The sequence below is a fragment of the Phyllobates terribilis genome, unplaced genomic scaffold, assembly GCF_046119375.1.
Source record: "Phyllobates terribilis strain yellow unplaced genomic scaffold, ASM4611937v1 Scaffold_13__5_contigs__length_258822181, whole genome shotgun sequence".
Taxonomy (NCBI): domain Eukaryota; kingdom Metazoa; phylum Chordata; class Amphibia; order Anura; family Dendrobatidae; genus Phyllobates; species Phyllobates terribilis.
This window is the reverse complement of record NW_027362773.1, coordinates 186,526,167-186,541,963: the sequence shown is the minus strand read 5'-3', so window position 1 is coordinate 186,541,963 and position 15,797 is coordinate 186,526,167. Positions and strand designations below refer to the sequence as shown.

Here is a 15,797-nt window from a genome sequence, read left to right as displayed (position 1 = left end):
TCTGCTACATCGGGGTGCGCGCGCACGCGCACACACACACAGCTCTGCTACATTGGGGTGAACGCGCGTGCGCACACACAGCACTGCTACATTGGGGTGAGCGCGCGTTCGCACACACAGCACTGCTACATTGGGGCGAGCGCGCGAACACACACAGCTCTGCTACATTGGGGCGAGCGTGCGCACACACACAGCTCTGCTACATCGGGGCGAGCGCGCACACACAGCTCTGCTACATCGGGACGAGCGCGCGCACACAGCTCTGCTACATCGGGACGAGCGCGCACACACAGCTCTGCTACATCGGGGCGAGCGCGCACACACAGCTCTGCTACATCGGGGCGAGCGCGCACACACAGCTCTGCTACATCGGGGCGAGCGCGCACACACAGCTCTGCTACATCGGGGCGAGCGCGCACACACAGCGCTGCTACATCGGGGCGAGCGCGCACACACAGCGCTGCTACATCGGGGCGAGCGCGCACACACAGCGCTGCTACATCGGGGCGAGCGCGCACACACAGCGCTGCTACATCGGGGCGAGCGCGCACACACAGCGATGCTACATCGGGGCGAGCGCGCACACACAGCGCTGCTACATCGGGGCGAGCGCGCACACACAGCGCTGCTACATCGGGGCGAGCGCGCACACACAGCTCTGCTACATCGGGGAGAGCGCGCGCGCACACACACAGCTATGCTACATCGGGGCGAGCGCACACATACACAGCGCTGCTACATCGGGGCGAGCGCACACATACACAGCGCTGCTACATCGGGGCGATCGCACACATACACAGCGCTGCTACATCGGGGCGATCGCACACATACAGCACAGACCAAGTTTGGACACACCTTCTCATTTAAAGATTTTTCTGTATTTTCATGACTATGAAAATTGTACATTCACACTGAAGGCATCAAAACTATGAATTAACACATGTGGAATTATATACTTAACAAAAAAGTGTGAAACAACTGAAAATATGTCTTATATTCTAGGTTCTTCAAAGTAGCCACCTTTTGCTTTGATGACTGCTTTGCACACTCTTGGCATTCTCTTGATGAGCTTCAAGAGGTAGTCACCGGAAATGGTCTTCACTTCACAGGTGTGCCCTGTCAGGTTTAATAAGTGGGATTTCTTGCCTTATAAATGGGGTTCGGATCATCAGTTGTGTTGTGCAGAAGTCTGGTGGATACACAGCTGATAGTCCTACTAAATAGACTGTTAGAATTTGTATTATGGCAAGAAAAAAGCAGCTAAGCAAAGAAAAACGAGTGGCCATCATTACTTTAAGAAATGAAGGTCAGTCAGTGCGAAAAATTGGGAAAACTTTGAAAGTGTCCCCAAGGGCAGTTGCAAAAACCATCAAGCGCTACAAAGAAACTGGCTCACATGAGGACCGCCCCAGGAAAGGAAGACCTAGAGTCACCTCTGCTTCTGAGGATAAGTTTATCCGAGTAACCAGCCTCAGAAATCGCAGGTTAACAGCAGCTCAGATTAGAGACCAGGTCAATGCCACGCAGAGTTCTAGCAGCAGACACATCTCTTCAACAACTGTTAAGAGGAGACTTTGTGCAGCAGGCCTTCATGGTAAAATAGCTGCTAGGAAACCACTGCTAAGGACAGGCAACAAGCAGAAGAGACTTGTTTGGGCTAAAGAACACAAGGAATGGACATTAGACCAGTGGAAATCTGTGCTTTGGTCTGATGAGTCCAAATTTGAGATCTTTGGTTCCAACCACCGTGTCTTTGTGCGATGCAGAAAAGGTGAACAGATGGACTCTACATGCCTGGTTCCCACCGTGAAGCATCGAGGAGGAGGTGTGATGGTGTGGGGGTGCTTTGCTGGTGACTCTGTTGGGCATTTATTCAAAACTGAAGGCATACTGAACCAGCATGGCTACCACAGCATCTTGCAGCGGCATGCTATTCCATCCGGTTTACATTTAGTTGGACCATCATTTATTTTTCAACAGGACAATGACCCCAAACACACCTCCAGGTTGTGTAAGGGCTATTTGACCAAGAAGGAGAGTGATGGGGTGCTACGCCAGATGTCCTGGCCTCCACAGTCACCAGACCTGAACCCAATCGAGATGGTTTGGGGTGAGCTGGACCGCAGAGTGAAGGCAAAAGGGCCAACAAGTGCTAAGCATCTCTGGGAACTCCTTCAAGATTGTTGGAAGACCATTTCCGGTGACTACCTCTTGAAGCTCATCAAGAGAATGCCAAGAGTGTGCAAAGCAGTCATCAAAGCAAAAGGTGGCTACTTTGAAGAACCTAGAATATAAGACATATTTTCAGTTGTTTCACACTTTTTTGTTAAGTATATAATTCCACATGTGTTAATTCATAGTTTTGATGCCTTCAGTGTGAATGTACAATTTTCATAATCATGAAAATACAGAAAAATCTTTAAATGAGAAGGTGTGTCCAAACTTTTGGTCTGTACTGTACACAGCTCTGCTACATCTGGGCGAGCGCACACACACACAGCTCTGCTACATCGGGGAGAGAGCACACACACACAGCTCTGCTACATCGGGGAGAGAGCACACACACACACAGCTCTGCTACATCGGGGAGAGAGCACACACACACACACAGCTCTGCTACATCGGGGAGAGAGCACACACACACACACACAGCTCTGCTACATCGGGGAGAGAGCACACACACACAGCTCTGCTACATCGGGGAGAGAGCGCGCACACACACACAGCTCTGCTACATCCGGGAGAGAGCACACACACACAGCTCTGCTACATCCGGGAGAGAGCACACACACACACAGCTCTGCTACATTGGGGAGCACACACACACACACAGCTCTGCTACATCGGGGAGAGAGCACACACACACACAGCTCTGCTACATCGGGGAGAGAGCACACACACACACAGCTCTGCTACATCGGGGAGAGAGCACACACACACACAGCTCTGCTACATCGGGGAGAGAGCACACACACACACACAGCTCTGCTACATCGGGGAGAGAGCGCGCACACACACACAGCTCTGCTACATCCGGGAGAGAGCACACACACACAGCTCTGCTACATTGGGGAGCACACACACACACACACACACAGCTCTGCTACATCGGGGAGAGAGCACACACACACACAGCTCTGCTACATCGGGGAGAGAGCACACACACACACAGCTCTGCTACATCGGGGAGAGAGCACACACACACACAGCTCTGCTACATCGGGGAGAGAGCACACACACACACAGCTCTGCTACATCGGGGAGAGAGCACACACACACACAGCTCTGCTACATCGGGGAGAGAGCACACACACACAGCTCTGCTACATCGGGGAGAGAGCACACACACACACAGCTCTGCTACATCGGGGAGAGAGCACACACACACACACTCTGCTACATCGGGGAGAGAGCACACACACACAGCTCTGCTACATCGGGGAGAGAGCACACACACACAGCTCTGCTACATCGGGGAGAGAGCACACACACACAGCTCTGCTACATCGGGGAGAGAGCACACACACACACAGCTCTGCTACATCGGGGAGAGAGCACACACACACAGCTCTGCTACATCGGGGAGAGAGCACACACACACACACAGCTCTGCTACATCGGGGAGAGAGCGCGCACACACACAGCTCTGCTACATCCGGGAGAGAGCACACACACACAGCTCTGCTACATCCGGGAGAGAGCACACACACACAGCTCTGCTACATCCGGGAGAGAGCGCGCACACACACACACACACAGCTCTGCTACATCAACACATGCGCATACATAGCTCTGCCCCATCAGCAGATGGGCACACACAGCTCTGCTACATGGACACACAGTCAGTACACAGAAGGTGTCAGTAGCCTCACTCACAGGTTTATAGCCCGCTCCAGGGTCAGGGGCTTGGTCTGCGACAGGTACTTGTTTCCAAATTGATTGACTCCTCTGGGCCACCCGGTCTGAGAGCGATTGGGAGGAATGACGGACATCCTGCTGCCGCCGCTCTGCCCCGGTATCAGCCCCGAATCTACCTGATCGCCCTCAAACAGATCACCGGCCGCTAAGCAGCAGTACAACGGGAGCGCTGAACGTAAGAGCGCCACTTCCGGTTGAGACCGGAAGTTGTCATAGCACCGCGACACTTTGTGGGGGAATCATGGGAATTGTAGTTCTGGTGTAGAGAATTAAAGCTGCAGTTCTTTTTGCTGTAGAAATGAGCGGAAAGCGGCGGCCGATAGGCGAGAAGGGTGGGGGGAGTAAGAAGGGCAGGCTGGAGGTGCGGGCAGAGCTGTCAGCTGCTCTGGGGGAACAGACTGGACGGGAGGAGGCCCGGAGAGGCTGGGAGAAGAGGGAGGCTGCCCGCTGTGGTGAGTGACAACACGTGTGTGCTGCCGTCAGCCCCAGCGACAGTCCCAGCTTCATGGTGACACTGGCCTTTAGCTATGGCTCCATGGCGGATAGCATGTGCAGGATCCCTGACCACCACAGACCGGTGTGCGCAGCTTGTCCTGAGCGCTGACGCTCAGTCCCCCATGCCCTGTGTATAACCCCTCCAGGCACATTGCACGACCCCCTGCCATAACACTCAGTAATGGCTGCAGTTTTAGCATTTGCAGTGATTATTGGACTCTGATCCCGGCTGTTTACCTATATAAATACCGTGCAATTATTATTATAGCGCCTTTTATTCCATTTACATGTGAAAAGGGCCCAGTATACATAATAATAATAATAATAATAATAAGTATGCAATGGTAACCGGTTACACAGAAAAGGGGGTCCCCTGTCACCCAGTGGGATTGCAGCATGCTGTCAGGTTGCCTTGGCTTCCAGATGCCTAAGGGCATGTTCACATTGTGTGTGTTTTTTTGTTTTGTTTTTTTAATGTGAATTTTGGATCTTTACTCAAAATCCAAGTGAAAAAAAAAACCAAACTGTGTGAACAAAGCTGTGTCTGCCGTATACTGAAGCCTATTGGGCTCTGCTACATGCGGGGTCTAATTCACTGCCAGACAGTAGACCATGTAAGTGATTAAAGGATTGCATTCAATCCTATGTGTGGCACCAATATTGCAAAAAAGATAAAAATAAAAAATCTGTGGTGTGTATGTATGTATATATAATTAGAAAATGCTGTGAACTACGACACAGTCCAATAATTTATTCTGCATGATAAATTAAGAAAAAAAACAATGAAAAGTGATCAAAGGAATCATATCTATTATTATTTATTATTATTATTATTATTATGCTTTGCATATATAGCACCATTAATTCCACAGCGCTTTACAGACATTATCATTACTGTCCCCATTGGGGCTCACAATCTACATTCCCTATCAGTATGTCTTTGGAGTGTGGGAGGAAACCGGAGAACCCGAAAGAAACCCATACAAACTCCTTGCAGATGTTGTCCTTGGTGGGATTTGAATCCAGGACCCCAGAGCTGCAAGGCTGCAGTGCTAACCACTGCGCCACCGTACTCCAAAATGATACCAATGGAAAAAATGATGTTTGGCATAAAAACAAACAAGCCCTCACTGATCTGCTTTTTCCTATTCTCCCCAAGGCTATGGGGATTATCCCTGGCCTCATCTACTTAGTGGGCCTGTATAGACTAAAGTCATCCCAGCAACATAAGCCCTCTATATGATAGATGGATACTACACACAGTAAATGGGGGTAGCTGGGTCCCGCTGATTACTACCAGTTCTGAGTTGATGGTACTGCTGGGCATCTTCCGATTTTGATCCATGATGTGTCTTTCATCTGCTGCACTAAGTTTCCTCGGTCGGTCACTGCATCTACGGTCCACGGCGTTGCCCATTCCTTGGTTCTTCTCCAAAAGAGCTTGTACAGCATTCTACATTGATTTAGAATTGATTTATTTTAGGCTCGGTTGTCTTGGACTCTGTACCCTTCCAGCATTGCATCATCCATTCCTTCATTGAAAACTCCAAATTTCTTGATGGGTTAAAGGAAGAATTACTGGATTTGAGGTTCCATGAAAAATCCAACGATCTATATAAATTCCAACAGGTACCATCAGTGTGTAGAGCAAGTTCCTTTTTTTTTTCCCACCCTAGTAATTGTATTTCCTATTCATCATGGAATACTGCCATCACATGGCCAAACTGAATATTGCAATATTTTTTTGAATAGTTTGATAGCGATTGTAATTCTTCATGCGGACTCACTTACAGTAATAGTGAATTAAAGAGTGCAATTTTGGCCACTAAGATAGCTGATGGGCTCTGTGGTGGTCTCATTCAAACACAGCTATTCATAGTCCCAACAGTAATGAAAAGACAGCCTCCCTTTGTTCCTTTGATTAATACATAAACCCCTTTTATGACTGTATGGGAATACCCTAACACAAAGGTATAGTCTTTATAAATGAATCCTTTTTAACTTGCTGTTATTGACTCTTGTTCCTAAATTAATCTCGTTTTACAGTCTGAGGATCTGAAGAGCAGAAAGGAGCCGCACATCAGTGCACTGCGGTGAGACAAGTGAAACCCGCTTAAATTTTAATTTAATATATTGGAATTCTTTGTTACTGACAACTACTTTTCTTTACAAAATCAAAGGGACATTCTGACTACAAACGTATCTACAACACTCATTCCAGACCCGTGGTGGCCTGCAGTGGTCCCTCCACTTTATCTCCTCCTGTGTGCTCTGTTTGATGGCCACCTTGGATTGGGAATTTTTGGACCCCTCTGGGTTTGGCACTTGGTATTCCCAGTATTTATTTCTGGATGATGCCATAGAAGTCTATAGTCGGGGTTCCCCATTGATTAATGTATCCTTGTTGCTCTTTGTGCTCATTTCTTCCCACTGATGTAACTTGCTTTGCTATAATTGTGTTTCAGGGACGTCCTGTTTGTAGATTTTCGGCAATGGCTATCAGAAGTGACAGGAGTGAAGCTGGAGACCACTGTAGACATATCATGTGCACAGTACAACTACACAGGTAAATGGTGGCCACATCATCATGCCAGGAAGTGTTACCCATTTTTTTTTTTCTTTTATATAAACCTTCCCGTATAAATCATGTGTTTCAGACACTCTTCTGTGCCATGATGATGAACTGGAAGGGAGGAGATTTGCTTTTATCCTCTATCTGACTCCTGAATGGTCTGAGGCAGACGGGGGGACTCTGGACCTGTACAGCACTGACGGTACATCTCCCCTTCCCATATTGTCTTGTAATTAAGGTTCTTGTTTCATGCTATATAGAAAAAAGAGAGGGGTCGCTCACTGGTCTATTCGGGTGCTCTGAAGAAAAGAGTAATCTCAATAGCAAAAAGAACTTCGGCACTCCATACATGAAAATATAAGAAATATTGTATCTAGACTAATGTCATTTTGAAAAATGAAGGTTTTTTGCGCATAATTTGGCCAATTTATGTGTGCCCATCAACCACGACAAGGTCACCTTCGTATGATGGGAAACTACGCTACGCTACCACTGGATATGCCACTCTCGGGCTGTAAGCCTGTATGGACAATATGTCTCTGCTTGGGCTTTTAACCTACAATGTATGGGCTGGTAGAGCTAGTTAAAACCACCTGTGACCGAATGGGAGGGACACATGGTCAGAAAAAAGGCTGTCAAACTTCTAATAGTGTGAACACGTACCTGCTGCAATGCTCCAGGAGCATTATTAATCATTTTTGGGATCCCGCTCCTGGAGCATTGCAGCAGGTACGTGTCCATATTGTCCATACAGGCTTACAGCCCAAGAGTGGCATATCCAGTGGTAGCGTAGCGTAGTTTCCCATCATACGAAGGTGACCTTGTCGTGGTTGATGGGCACACATAAATTGGCCAAATTATGCGCAAAAAACCTTCATTTTTCAAAATGACATTAGTCTAGATACAATATTTCTTATATTTTCATGTATGGAGTGCCGAAGTTCTTTTTGCTATCTTGTTTCATGCTATGACTCTTCCATCTGTGACTTTCCTTCAGGGTTTTTGACTCCCATTATCTGTGGCAGCCAGGTCAGGGCTAGTAAGTTGGGCTTTAACCTTCCCCAACCCATCATGCCCTAAAGTCCACACATAATGATGAGGGTTCTTCACTAAACATGAAAAATATATAAGACCCAGCACCACCTTATGATAAGACATACACCTGTGCCAAAGTCCCTGAGAAATAAATGAGAGAGAAAAAGCAAAGGGTAGAGCAGTCACCAAGCATAGTAAATAATCAAATATAGAGGCAGTGTATTGAAAACATTGTAGAAATGTTATTATAGAAAAGACATACAGCACCACTTAGTTAAAAAGTACAATTAAAAAACATAAGACCAGAAAAAACACATGGACAAAAATAACCCTCTAGAAAGTTCTAACATGTGAATCCAATATAATGTGCATACAGATATATACATCATAGAATATATGGCACAAATATAATGTGAGATCCAATGATCCTGGTAGTACAAACAAACTGCTATAATAAGCCGTTTGGATGATCTGTATGACGTAGGTATAGTATAATATAAGATTCAATGCGAACAGATTACTATGATGAGCCCTCTAAATAATGAATAGAAATGTCACTATAATAATGAATTCTAACCTCAGGGAAGAATATACCCTCCCAAAAAGAAGTGCATATCTATCAGAAAAAAATCTAACAGAGAGGCTACATGAATCAATCAAAAAGTATGATACTAACCATGTGGGTTCACACTGGAATACAGGGGATGTCGTCGATGCGTAACCCTACGCGTTACGCCATTAGGTCCTGGCTTCCTCAGGGGTATAAAGTATAGATCCCAAATACCTCATATATATACACCACCACATCAATTGGTCAAACAAGAGAACAAGTAAATATATGGATCAAATCCAGATAGACAGGCTGCCCTTTGGCAATGAGTCCACTATAGGGGCAGTACAGGCGTCCACAGTATTCCCAACACCAGGTTTTGTGAGTAATCCTTTCATGCTCCATTCTTCACTAAACCTTACAGCTTCCCTGGGGTTTGGCTGGACAATAGATGCAGAATTCCATAGGTTTAACTTCCCCAGAATATTGAGCCAAGTTGCAAATGGTAAACAAAAGCCCTCCCGCCTTCCAAAGACCAGTAGGAGGAAAATTCCCAAAGGACACCAGACCCAAGAAGGTCCTTGTAATTGACATGTGCAAAAAAAAAAAAAAAAAAAAACGCTTCCAAATCCTCCTGTTCCCTACAGACCCCCATTCCATGCCGCTTTCACCCGGCTATTCCTGCTCACCTAACTTTAGTTCTCTACAGGAATTTCACCTTTATATTAGAGTATTTTGATGAGTGCCGTTATTATACAGAGTACTGATGAGTCCATCATGGCTGACTGATATATACTCTGCCCACCCGTCTCATTCTTTCCCAGACAGGAGACAACCCGGATCTATTGTAAAGTCTCTAGTTCCGTCTTGTAACACGTTGGTTTTCTTCGAGGTCTCTCCGGTCTCTTTCCATCAGGTAGGAAATCTAATTTCCTCCACACCACCCTTTCCTTCATAGTTTCTTGGTCTGCAGCCTATTTATTTTTATTTTTCAGGTTTCTGAAGTGTTATCTGAGGACAAATGTCGTCTTTCAGTCAGTGGATGGTTTCACGGCTCATCTTTGGCGCGCCCCCCACGGTATCTGGATACTGCACCCATCCGAACCCCCCACATCCCATGTGATGTAATAATGGATGATAGCTCTGGAGCCCATTTAGAAAACTTTACACAAAAAAAACTTTTTCCTCTCCTTCACAGCATGAAATCCTGTATGAGTGGATAAATCCTGCGTACCTGTCATTCGAGTATCAATCACAGATTCAAGAGGAATTTGAAGATTCATCGGAAATTTCTTTGAAAGAATTTCTTAAGGTTTGCCTGACTGCTGTGTATCTGTCGATTATATTGGAAATAGTTCGATGTCTTAATATATTTCATACCTGAGGCCCCATGTGATGGTGATATAGGCAGCTTTGAGAAGATTTCTATACTTCAGGCCTGATTTGTCACACCTTATCAAGAATTGTTCTTCTTTCACAATCGCCATCAGACCAATCCTTTCCAATGTACCAATTGCAAGGGGAAGCCAATTAAGGACTAGAGACATTTCCAGACCAGGGAAGACTGGTGCTCAAGACTTCCAGAGGCAGGTGAAAAAGTGATACTGTATTGGCACAGATCTTGTATGATGGAGATGTGACTGTGAGCAGGGGACCTTCCTTCATACCTGAGCATGCAAAATTCTCTCTCCCTTTTGAAGGAGCATTCAGTAGGTGATACACAGGGCTACATTTCTTGCATTGGACCTTGGTCTGGAGCTGTTTCTTCTTCATCACTACTCGATCACCTGATGATGGCAGCTTGGGTGAAAAAAGATTATCCCTCAATCTTTTTTTTAAAGCCTTCGATATGGAGAACCTGACGCCATGTTTGCAGAAGGCAAATTCCATGAAACATGGTGACATTTCTTAGGAGATCCAGGTTGACCATTGCCTAGTACTGGCGGTTACTCTACCCTGGTGTCCACCTTTAAGATGTATTCCTAATGCTAGCCTACTCTAGGTTGAACTAGCAAGCGTTTTCTTGCCTTTTGTGAGCTTGCTAATTTGTATATTTTTATCTGTGGAGCATTGCCTACACTGTCCGTAATGAGTCCGCCACCCCAAAGTTGATTGTGCAAAAATGGTTGACTTGTTGAATGCTTGGTGCATGGTTCCTACTCTTTCTCTGGTACCTCCTCCTGGTTTAATAGTGTTTTCCGGTATCAGAAAATTCCAGTCCCCCCCCCCCCCCCACTCCCCCCTCACCGGCTGCAGTTTAAGAAAAAAAACTTGAGGGTTGAACGATCTGCATATCCATTAAAGGTCAAAAAATAAAGGAATTGAGGTAAAACTTATTCTTGTCTGGTTTTTAGGAGGAGAAGTTCAGCGCTGTGTGTGCAGCTTTGGAGACCCACCACCTAGATTGGGAGCTGCTCGGCCCTCCCAACCGAAGGTGACTGTGAATTATTGGATTCTGTTTTCTTTTCTTTTTCTCCGCTTACATTATTTCTGTCATCTAGATGTTATAAGAAGGCAAAAGGAGAATTACCAGATGCGGTATCCGCCTGTATGGACCTTCTGCGATCTGAGGCTTTTTTCCTGTTCCTCTCCAACTTGACTGGTCTGAAACTCCATTTCTTGGCTCCGGACAACGAAGACTCTGATGTAGGTGAAGGTTCCTCTGGAGACCATGCAAGGTCCTTAACGCAAAGAGATGGAGCAGAGCTGGCAGACCCTACAGCTCAGTCAGAAGGTGCGTGTATTAACTTGCCATCCGAGTTTTTGGGTCTGAGGTGAAGGCCATTGTATCGAAAACTTGACAAAATTTTCAAAATTTGAGTTTTTATGCCATTAAACCAGAGAGTTGTATCGCATAAAATGGATAATAAATAAAATTTCCCACATGTCTACTTTACATCTGCATCATTATTATTATTTTTTTTTTGTTAAAAGTTAATCAGTAATTTTTCATTTTTTGAACAATTTACAAAACCAATTTATTTTTTTTTTTTTTGGGACCACATAACATTTGAAGAGACTTTGAGGGGCTTTAATGATAGAAAATACAGAAAAATTACACCATTTATATAAACTGCACCCCCTCAAAGTGCTCAAAACCACATTCAAGAAGTTTATTAACCCATTAGGTGCTTCACCAGAATTAAAGCAATGTGGAAGGAATGCATGCAAATTTTAAATTTTTCCCACAAGAAATGTTGCTTTAGTACCAAATTCTTCATTTTCACAAGGGTAACAGGAGAAGGTGAACCATGCAATTTCTCCTGAGCACGCCTATACCACATATGTGGGGGAAAACTACTGTCTGCGCGCACGGCAGGGCTTGGAAGGGAAGGAGCTCAATTTTGGCTGGAATATTGACACCACATGTGCCTCACAGAATGTTATACCATTGGTGGGTGAAGAAAGGATAATTACTTTTTCATGGCTAAAATTTTGTTTTAGGCCAAGTTTTTAAATTTTTATAAGGGCTAAAAAAAAAAAAAATGGACCACAGTTTATGTAATTTCTCCTGAGTGCGCCAATACCCTACATGTAATCGGGAACTACTTTTCAGGCACAGTGGAAAGCTCAGAAGGGAAGGAATGCCATATTATAGTGCAGATTTTACTTCTATAGTTTGCATGTTTCTTGACCCACTGGGAGAGGCCCCCCCCCCCCCTAATGTGCCAGAACAGCAGACCACCCTCCACCCACATACGTGACCCCATTTTACAAATTACCCCGTCCATGAATTCATCTAGGGGTGCAGTGATCATATTGACACCACAGGTGTGTCACAGAATTTTATACCATTGGTCAGTGAAGAAAAACTAACTACATTTTTACCACAAAAATTTTGTTTTAGCCCCAGATTTTACATTGTCACACAGAGAAATTGCCAAAAATGGCACCAAAGTTTGTCAAACAATTTCTGCTGAACATGGAAATACCCCAAATGTGGCTGTGCCGTACTGCTTAGCCATACAGCGAGCCTCGGGAGGGACAGAACACAGATTTTCCTAGAATAGTTTGTAGACTCCATATACAGAGCCCCCTAAGTGCCAGAAGAGCAGTCTCAGTCCCAGCAATGCAATGCACTATAACTGTCGGTGTGACACTGACAGAACACTAGTGATAAGCGAGTATGTTTTGTTAACCCTTTCGCCGAGTATGCTCGGGCCGAGCTCCGAGTAGTTACAGCTGCTCGGTGATATGGTTGAATCGCTCCCGTGTGCATGATTTGCAACTGTTTGACAGTTTTATTACATGTGAGGAATGTGTAAGAAATAGACATTCCTCACATGTAATAAAGCTGTCAAACAGTTGCAAATCATGCACACGGGAGTGATTCAACCTTATCACCGAGCAGCTTTAAATACTCAGAGCTCGGCCCAAGCATACTCGCCGAAAGGGTTAACAGAACATACTCGCTCATCACTAATGGGCACCGACTGAAAGGGAGAGGGAGCCCCTCCATTTCCTAGCATTCTAAATGCTGTGATCACTATTGATCGTGGTATTTAGAGAGTTAAACAGCCAGTGGCAGTATGGGGGCCAGCTGGGATTTCGGCTATCAAAGCAGAGCTCATGGTGTCGATCAAGCAGGAACAGGTCCTGTGCCCGTACGATCATCAGGACTTATCTTTTATGTCCAATGTTTGTAGGGGGTTGCACCAAGTTTGGAAGTTATCCCCTATCCAAGATTTAGAGCAGAGCTGAGAAAACTGCAGACTGAGACAGCTAAAGGGCTGAAACAGTGGCCCACAGGCAGCACAATGCCCTCTCCCGCCGTCTGTCCGCTATCCACATCCTCGGGATGCAGACAGTGGTGAATACGTTGAAGGAGGGTCCGCCGGCTCCTTCTTCCACCAGTTAGTGTGAGACAGACAGCAAACGCAATGATGTCTGTTCATATGTATATGGGATGTTTGCATGTGTCTATATAGGAGGCTGTGGGGTCTCATACGGTATATAGGAGGATGTTTGCATACTTAATTCTGCTCAATATTAAGTGATACTATTTATATCCTCTCTGGACCCGATATCTCCTCCCTACTAACCAAAATCCCACAATGTCTGTCCTCTATTTCATCGTTCTTCTCTGCCAGATTTCTAAAGCTTAACATGGATAAAACAGAGTTCATTCACCCCCCCCCACTCCCCCATCTGACCTATCTATCAATATCAATGGCTGCTCACTCTCCCCTGCACCTCAAGCTCGCTGCCTCGGGGTAACCCTGGACTCTGAACTCTCCTTCAGACCACATATCCAAGCCCTTTCCACTTCCTGCCGACTCCAACTCAAAAATATCTCCCGGATCCGCACATTCCTAAACCCTGAATCTGCAAAAACACTAGTGCATGCCCTCATCATCTCCCGCCTTGACTACTGCAACCTCCTGCTCTGTGGCCTCCCCTCTAACACTCTCGCACCCCTCCAATCTATCCTAAACTCTGCTGCCTCCCCCCTCCCCCGCTATTCCCTGGCCTCTCCTGTGTCAATCCCTTCACTGGCTCCCCATTGCCCAGAGACTCCAGTTCAAAACCCTAACCACCAGGGCTGTGGAGTCGGTAAGTCAAACCTGCGACTCCGACTCCTCAATTTCCCTTACTCAGACTCCCACATATATTGCTTATATTTAAGTGAAAAATGTATTGTAGTACAATGTGAACATCAGACATTTAATCATTTTTATGATAAAATAATCAAGATATTTAGATAGAACATAATATATGTTTATTGGAATACAACTTTAGAACACAAAACTGCAATATATTGTAAATATGTAATACACTATGCAATATCAAAAATGTGTGTAATATATATAAAAATATATATAATATATATAAAATATATATATATATATATATATATATATATATATATATATATATATATATATAAAAAAAAAAAAAATCTCTCTCTATATATATATATCTATCATTTTATTTTTCTACCTTTCAAAGGTGGCAAGGTCCCGACGTGCACTGGAGAATTGAGACACTGGGAGCATGGGCACTATACCCTAGTACATGACCATGATGCGGAGCGGCAGGAGTTCGCTTTAGACCTTCTGTTGTTCTGTGGATGTGAAGGTCAGTATTGTATATACTTGTGGCCTCATGCCTGCTGCTGTATGACCACTTCAGTTATTCTTTATGGTGGAAAAGCTATTACAAGATTTCTGACTCTGTTGAAATTGTTTTGCCCATAATTTGTACCTTCTTTCTTTATTTTCCGATTTCAGAGTGGGAAGCAGAGTATGGAGGATTTACTTCTTACATTGCCAAGGAGGAAGATGAGGAGGTGACCATGAGATTATTTGGGGGATTTAAGGCTTGGATAAGTTCTGGAATGGAAACAAAACGGGCCAAATGCTTTTTTAAATGCTCCCCAATTTAGATGACCACACGGGCAGGGGGCAAAGCTCAGTTTACCTCCTTTTCCTATATGAACCCTGGTTAACTATATTAGTGACTATCTGTAGCAAAAATTCTCCCACTTAGAAGACACATCTGCAGTGAGTGATCCTTTCCATAAACTCAGCAGGGTTACAGTACCTGGTACCATATTCTCTTCTGCGTTCCCAGAATTGAAAGTTATCGCCTATCCAAGGGAGAGCAGAGGTGACCTTAGCTGCACTCATGGTCTATGGGACTACTGGACATCAGTACAGTCCCATAGACAATGAATGGAGTAAAAGTTGAGCAAGTGCACCTCTGCTATAGAGCCCTTTACTCAGGGTCGCTGCTATGAGTAAGTTATACCCCAATCCTTCCAAATTTTGGGAATACCCCTTTAAGTATTTTGCGTTGGCTTCCAACTACTTATTACTAAACCCTTGTCTATTCTCAGCTCCTCACGGTCTACCCAGAGAATAATTGCCTGGCCCTCGTGTACAGAGACCGAGAAACCATGAGATTCGTAAAACACATCAACCATAGGAGTCTACAGCGAGACGCCAATTGCCCCAACCGCAGCGGATTCTGGGACTTTGCTTTTGCGTACTATGAATGACGAGTTATATGCTTTGGACCTATACTTTTTGATTGTCCCTTTATGAGGATTTATCGACCTCTGTGTGTTTGCTGGTGTTGATGAGTGGAGCTAGCGAGACCTCACCGACTGCACCATGCCTCATGGCAATGAATTCTGCAGCACGGTTTGGATTTGTTTAGATGTTCCCTGCTACATGTAGATTTTTCTGAATTATTGAGAGTTTATAAAAGGAAATGTTCTTGATA

The 15,797-nt window shown here is 45.1% G+C and overlaps 2 protein-coding genes across 2 annotated transcripts in view; one reads left to right on the top strand and one right to left on the bottom strand.

The window, feature by feature from the left end:
* NUDT21 (nudix hydrolase 21) overlaps positions 1-4,142 on the bottom strand; it is a 21,517-nt gene extending 17,375 nt beyond the window's left edge. Inside the window, exon 1 of the mRNA XM_073659086.1 lies at positions 3,877-4,142. Within this exon, the coding sequence (XP_073515187.1) occupies positions 3,877-3,992 (116 nt within the window). The 5' untranslated portion in view covers positions 3,993-4,142. The remainder of the gene's footprint in view (positions 1-3,876) is intronic.
* On the top strand, positions 4,133-15,797 carry OGFOD1 (2-oxoglutarate and iron dependent oxygenase domain containing 1). The gene is made up of 13 exons (XM_073659085.1): positions 4,133-4,370; positions 5,897-6,042; positions 6,460-6,506; positions 6,879-6,979; positions 7,071-7,187; positions 9,395-9,486; positions 9,566-9,694; positions 9,769-9,882; positions 10,925-11,004; positions 11,072-11,304; positions 14,520-14,648; positions 14,801-14,859; positions 15,409-15,797. Exons 1-13 carry the CDS (start codon positions 4,217-4,219, stop codon positions 15,568-15,570), a joined length of 1,563 nt encoding a protein of 520 aa, XP_073515186.1. The 5' UTR covers positions 4,133-4,216; the 3' UTR covers positions 15,571-15,797.

What these genes read in the sequence shown, in the direction of transcription:
- OGFOD1 (XM_073659085.1), top strand. Translation starts at nt 4,217, where the DNA reads ATGAGCGGAAAGCGGCGGCCGATAGGCGAGAAGGGTGGGGGGAGTAAG. An exon ending in CTCCGGTCTCTTTCCATCAG is followed by an intron (nt 9,487 to 9,565) that starts GTAGGAAATCTA and finishes TTTATTTTTCAG; the next exon opens with GTTTCTGAAGTGTTATCTGA. An exon ending in GTTGTTCTGTGGATGTGAAG is followed by an intron (nt 14,649 to 14,800) that starts GTCAGTATTGTA and finishes TTCCGATTTCAG; the next exon opens with AGTGGGAAGCAGAGTATGGA.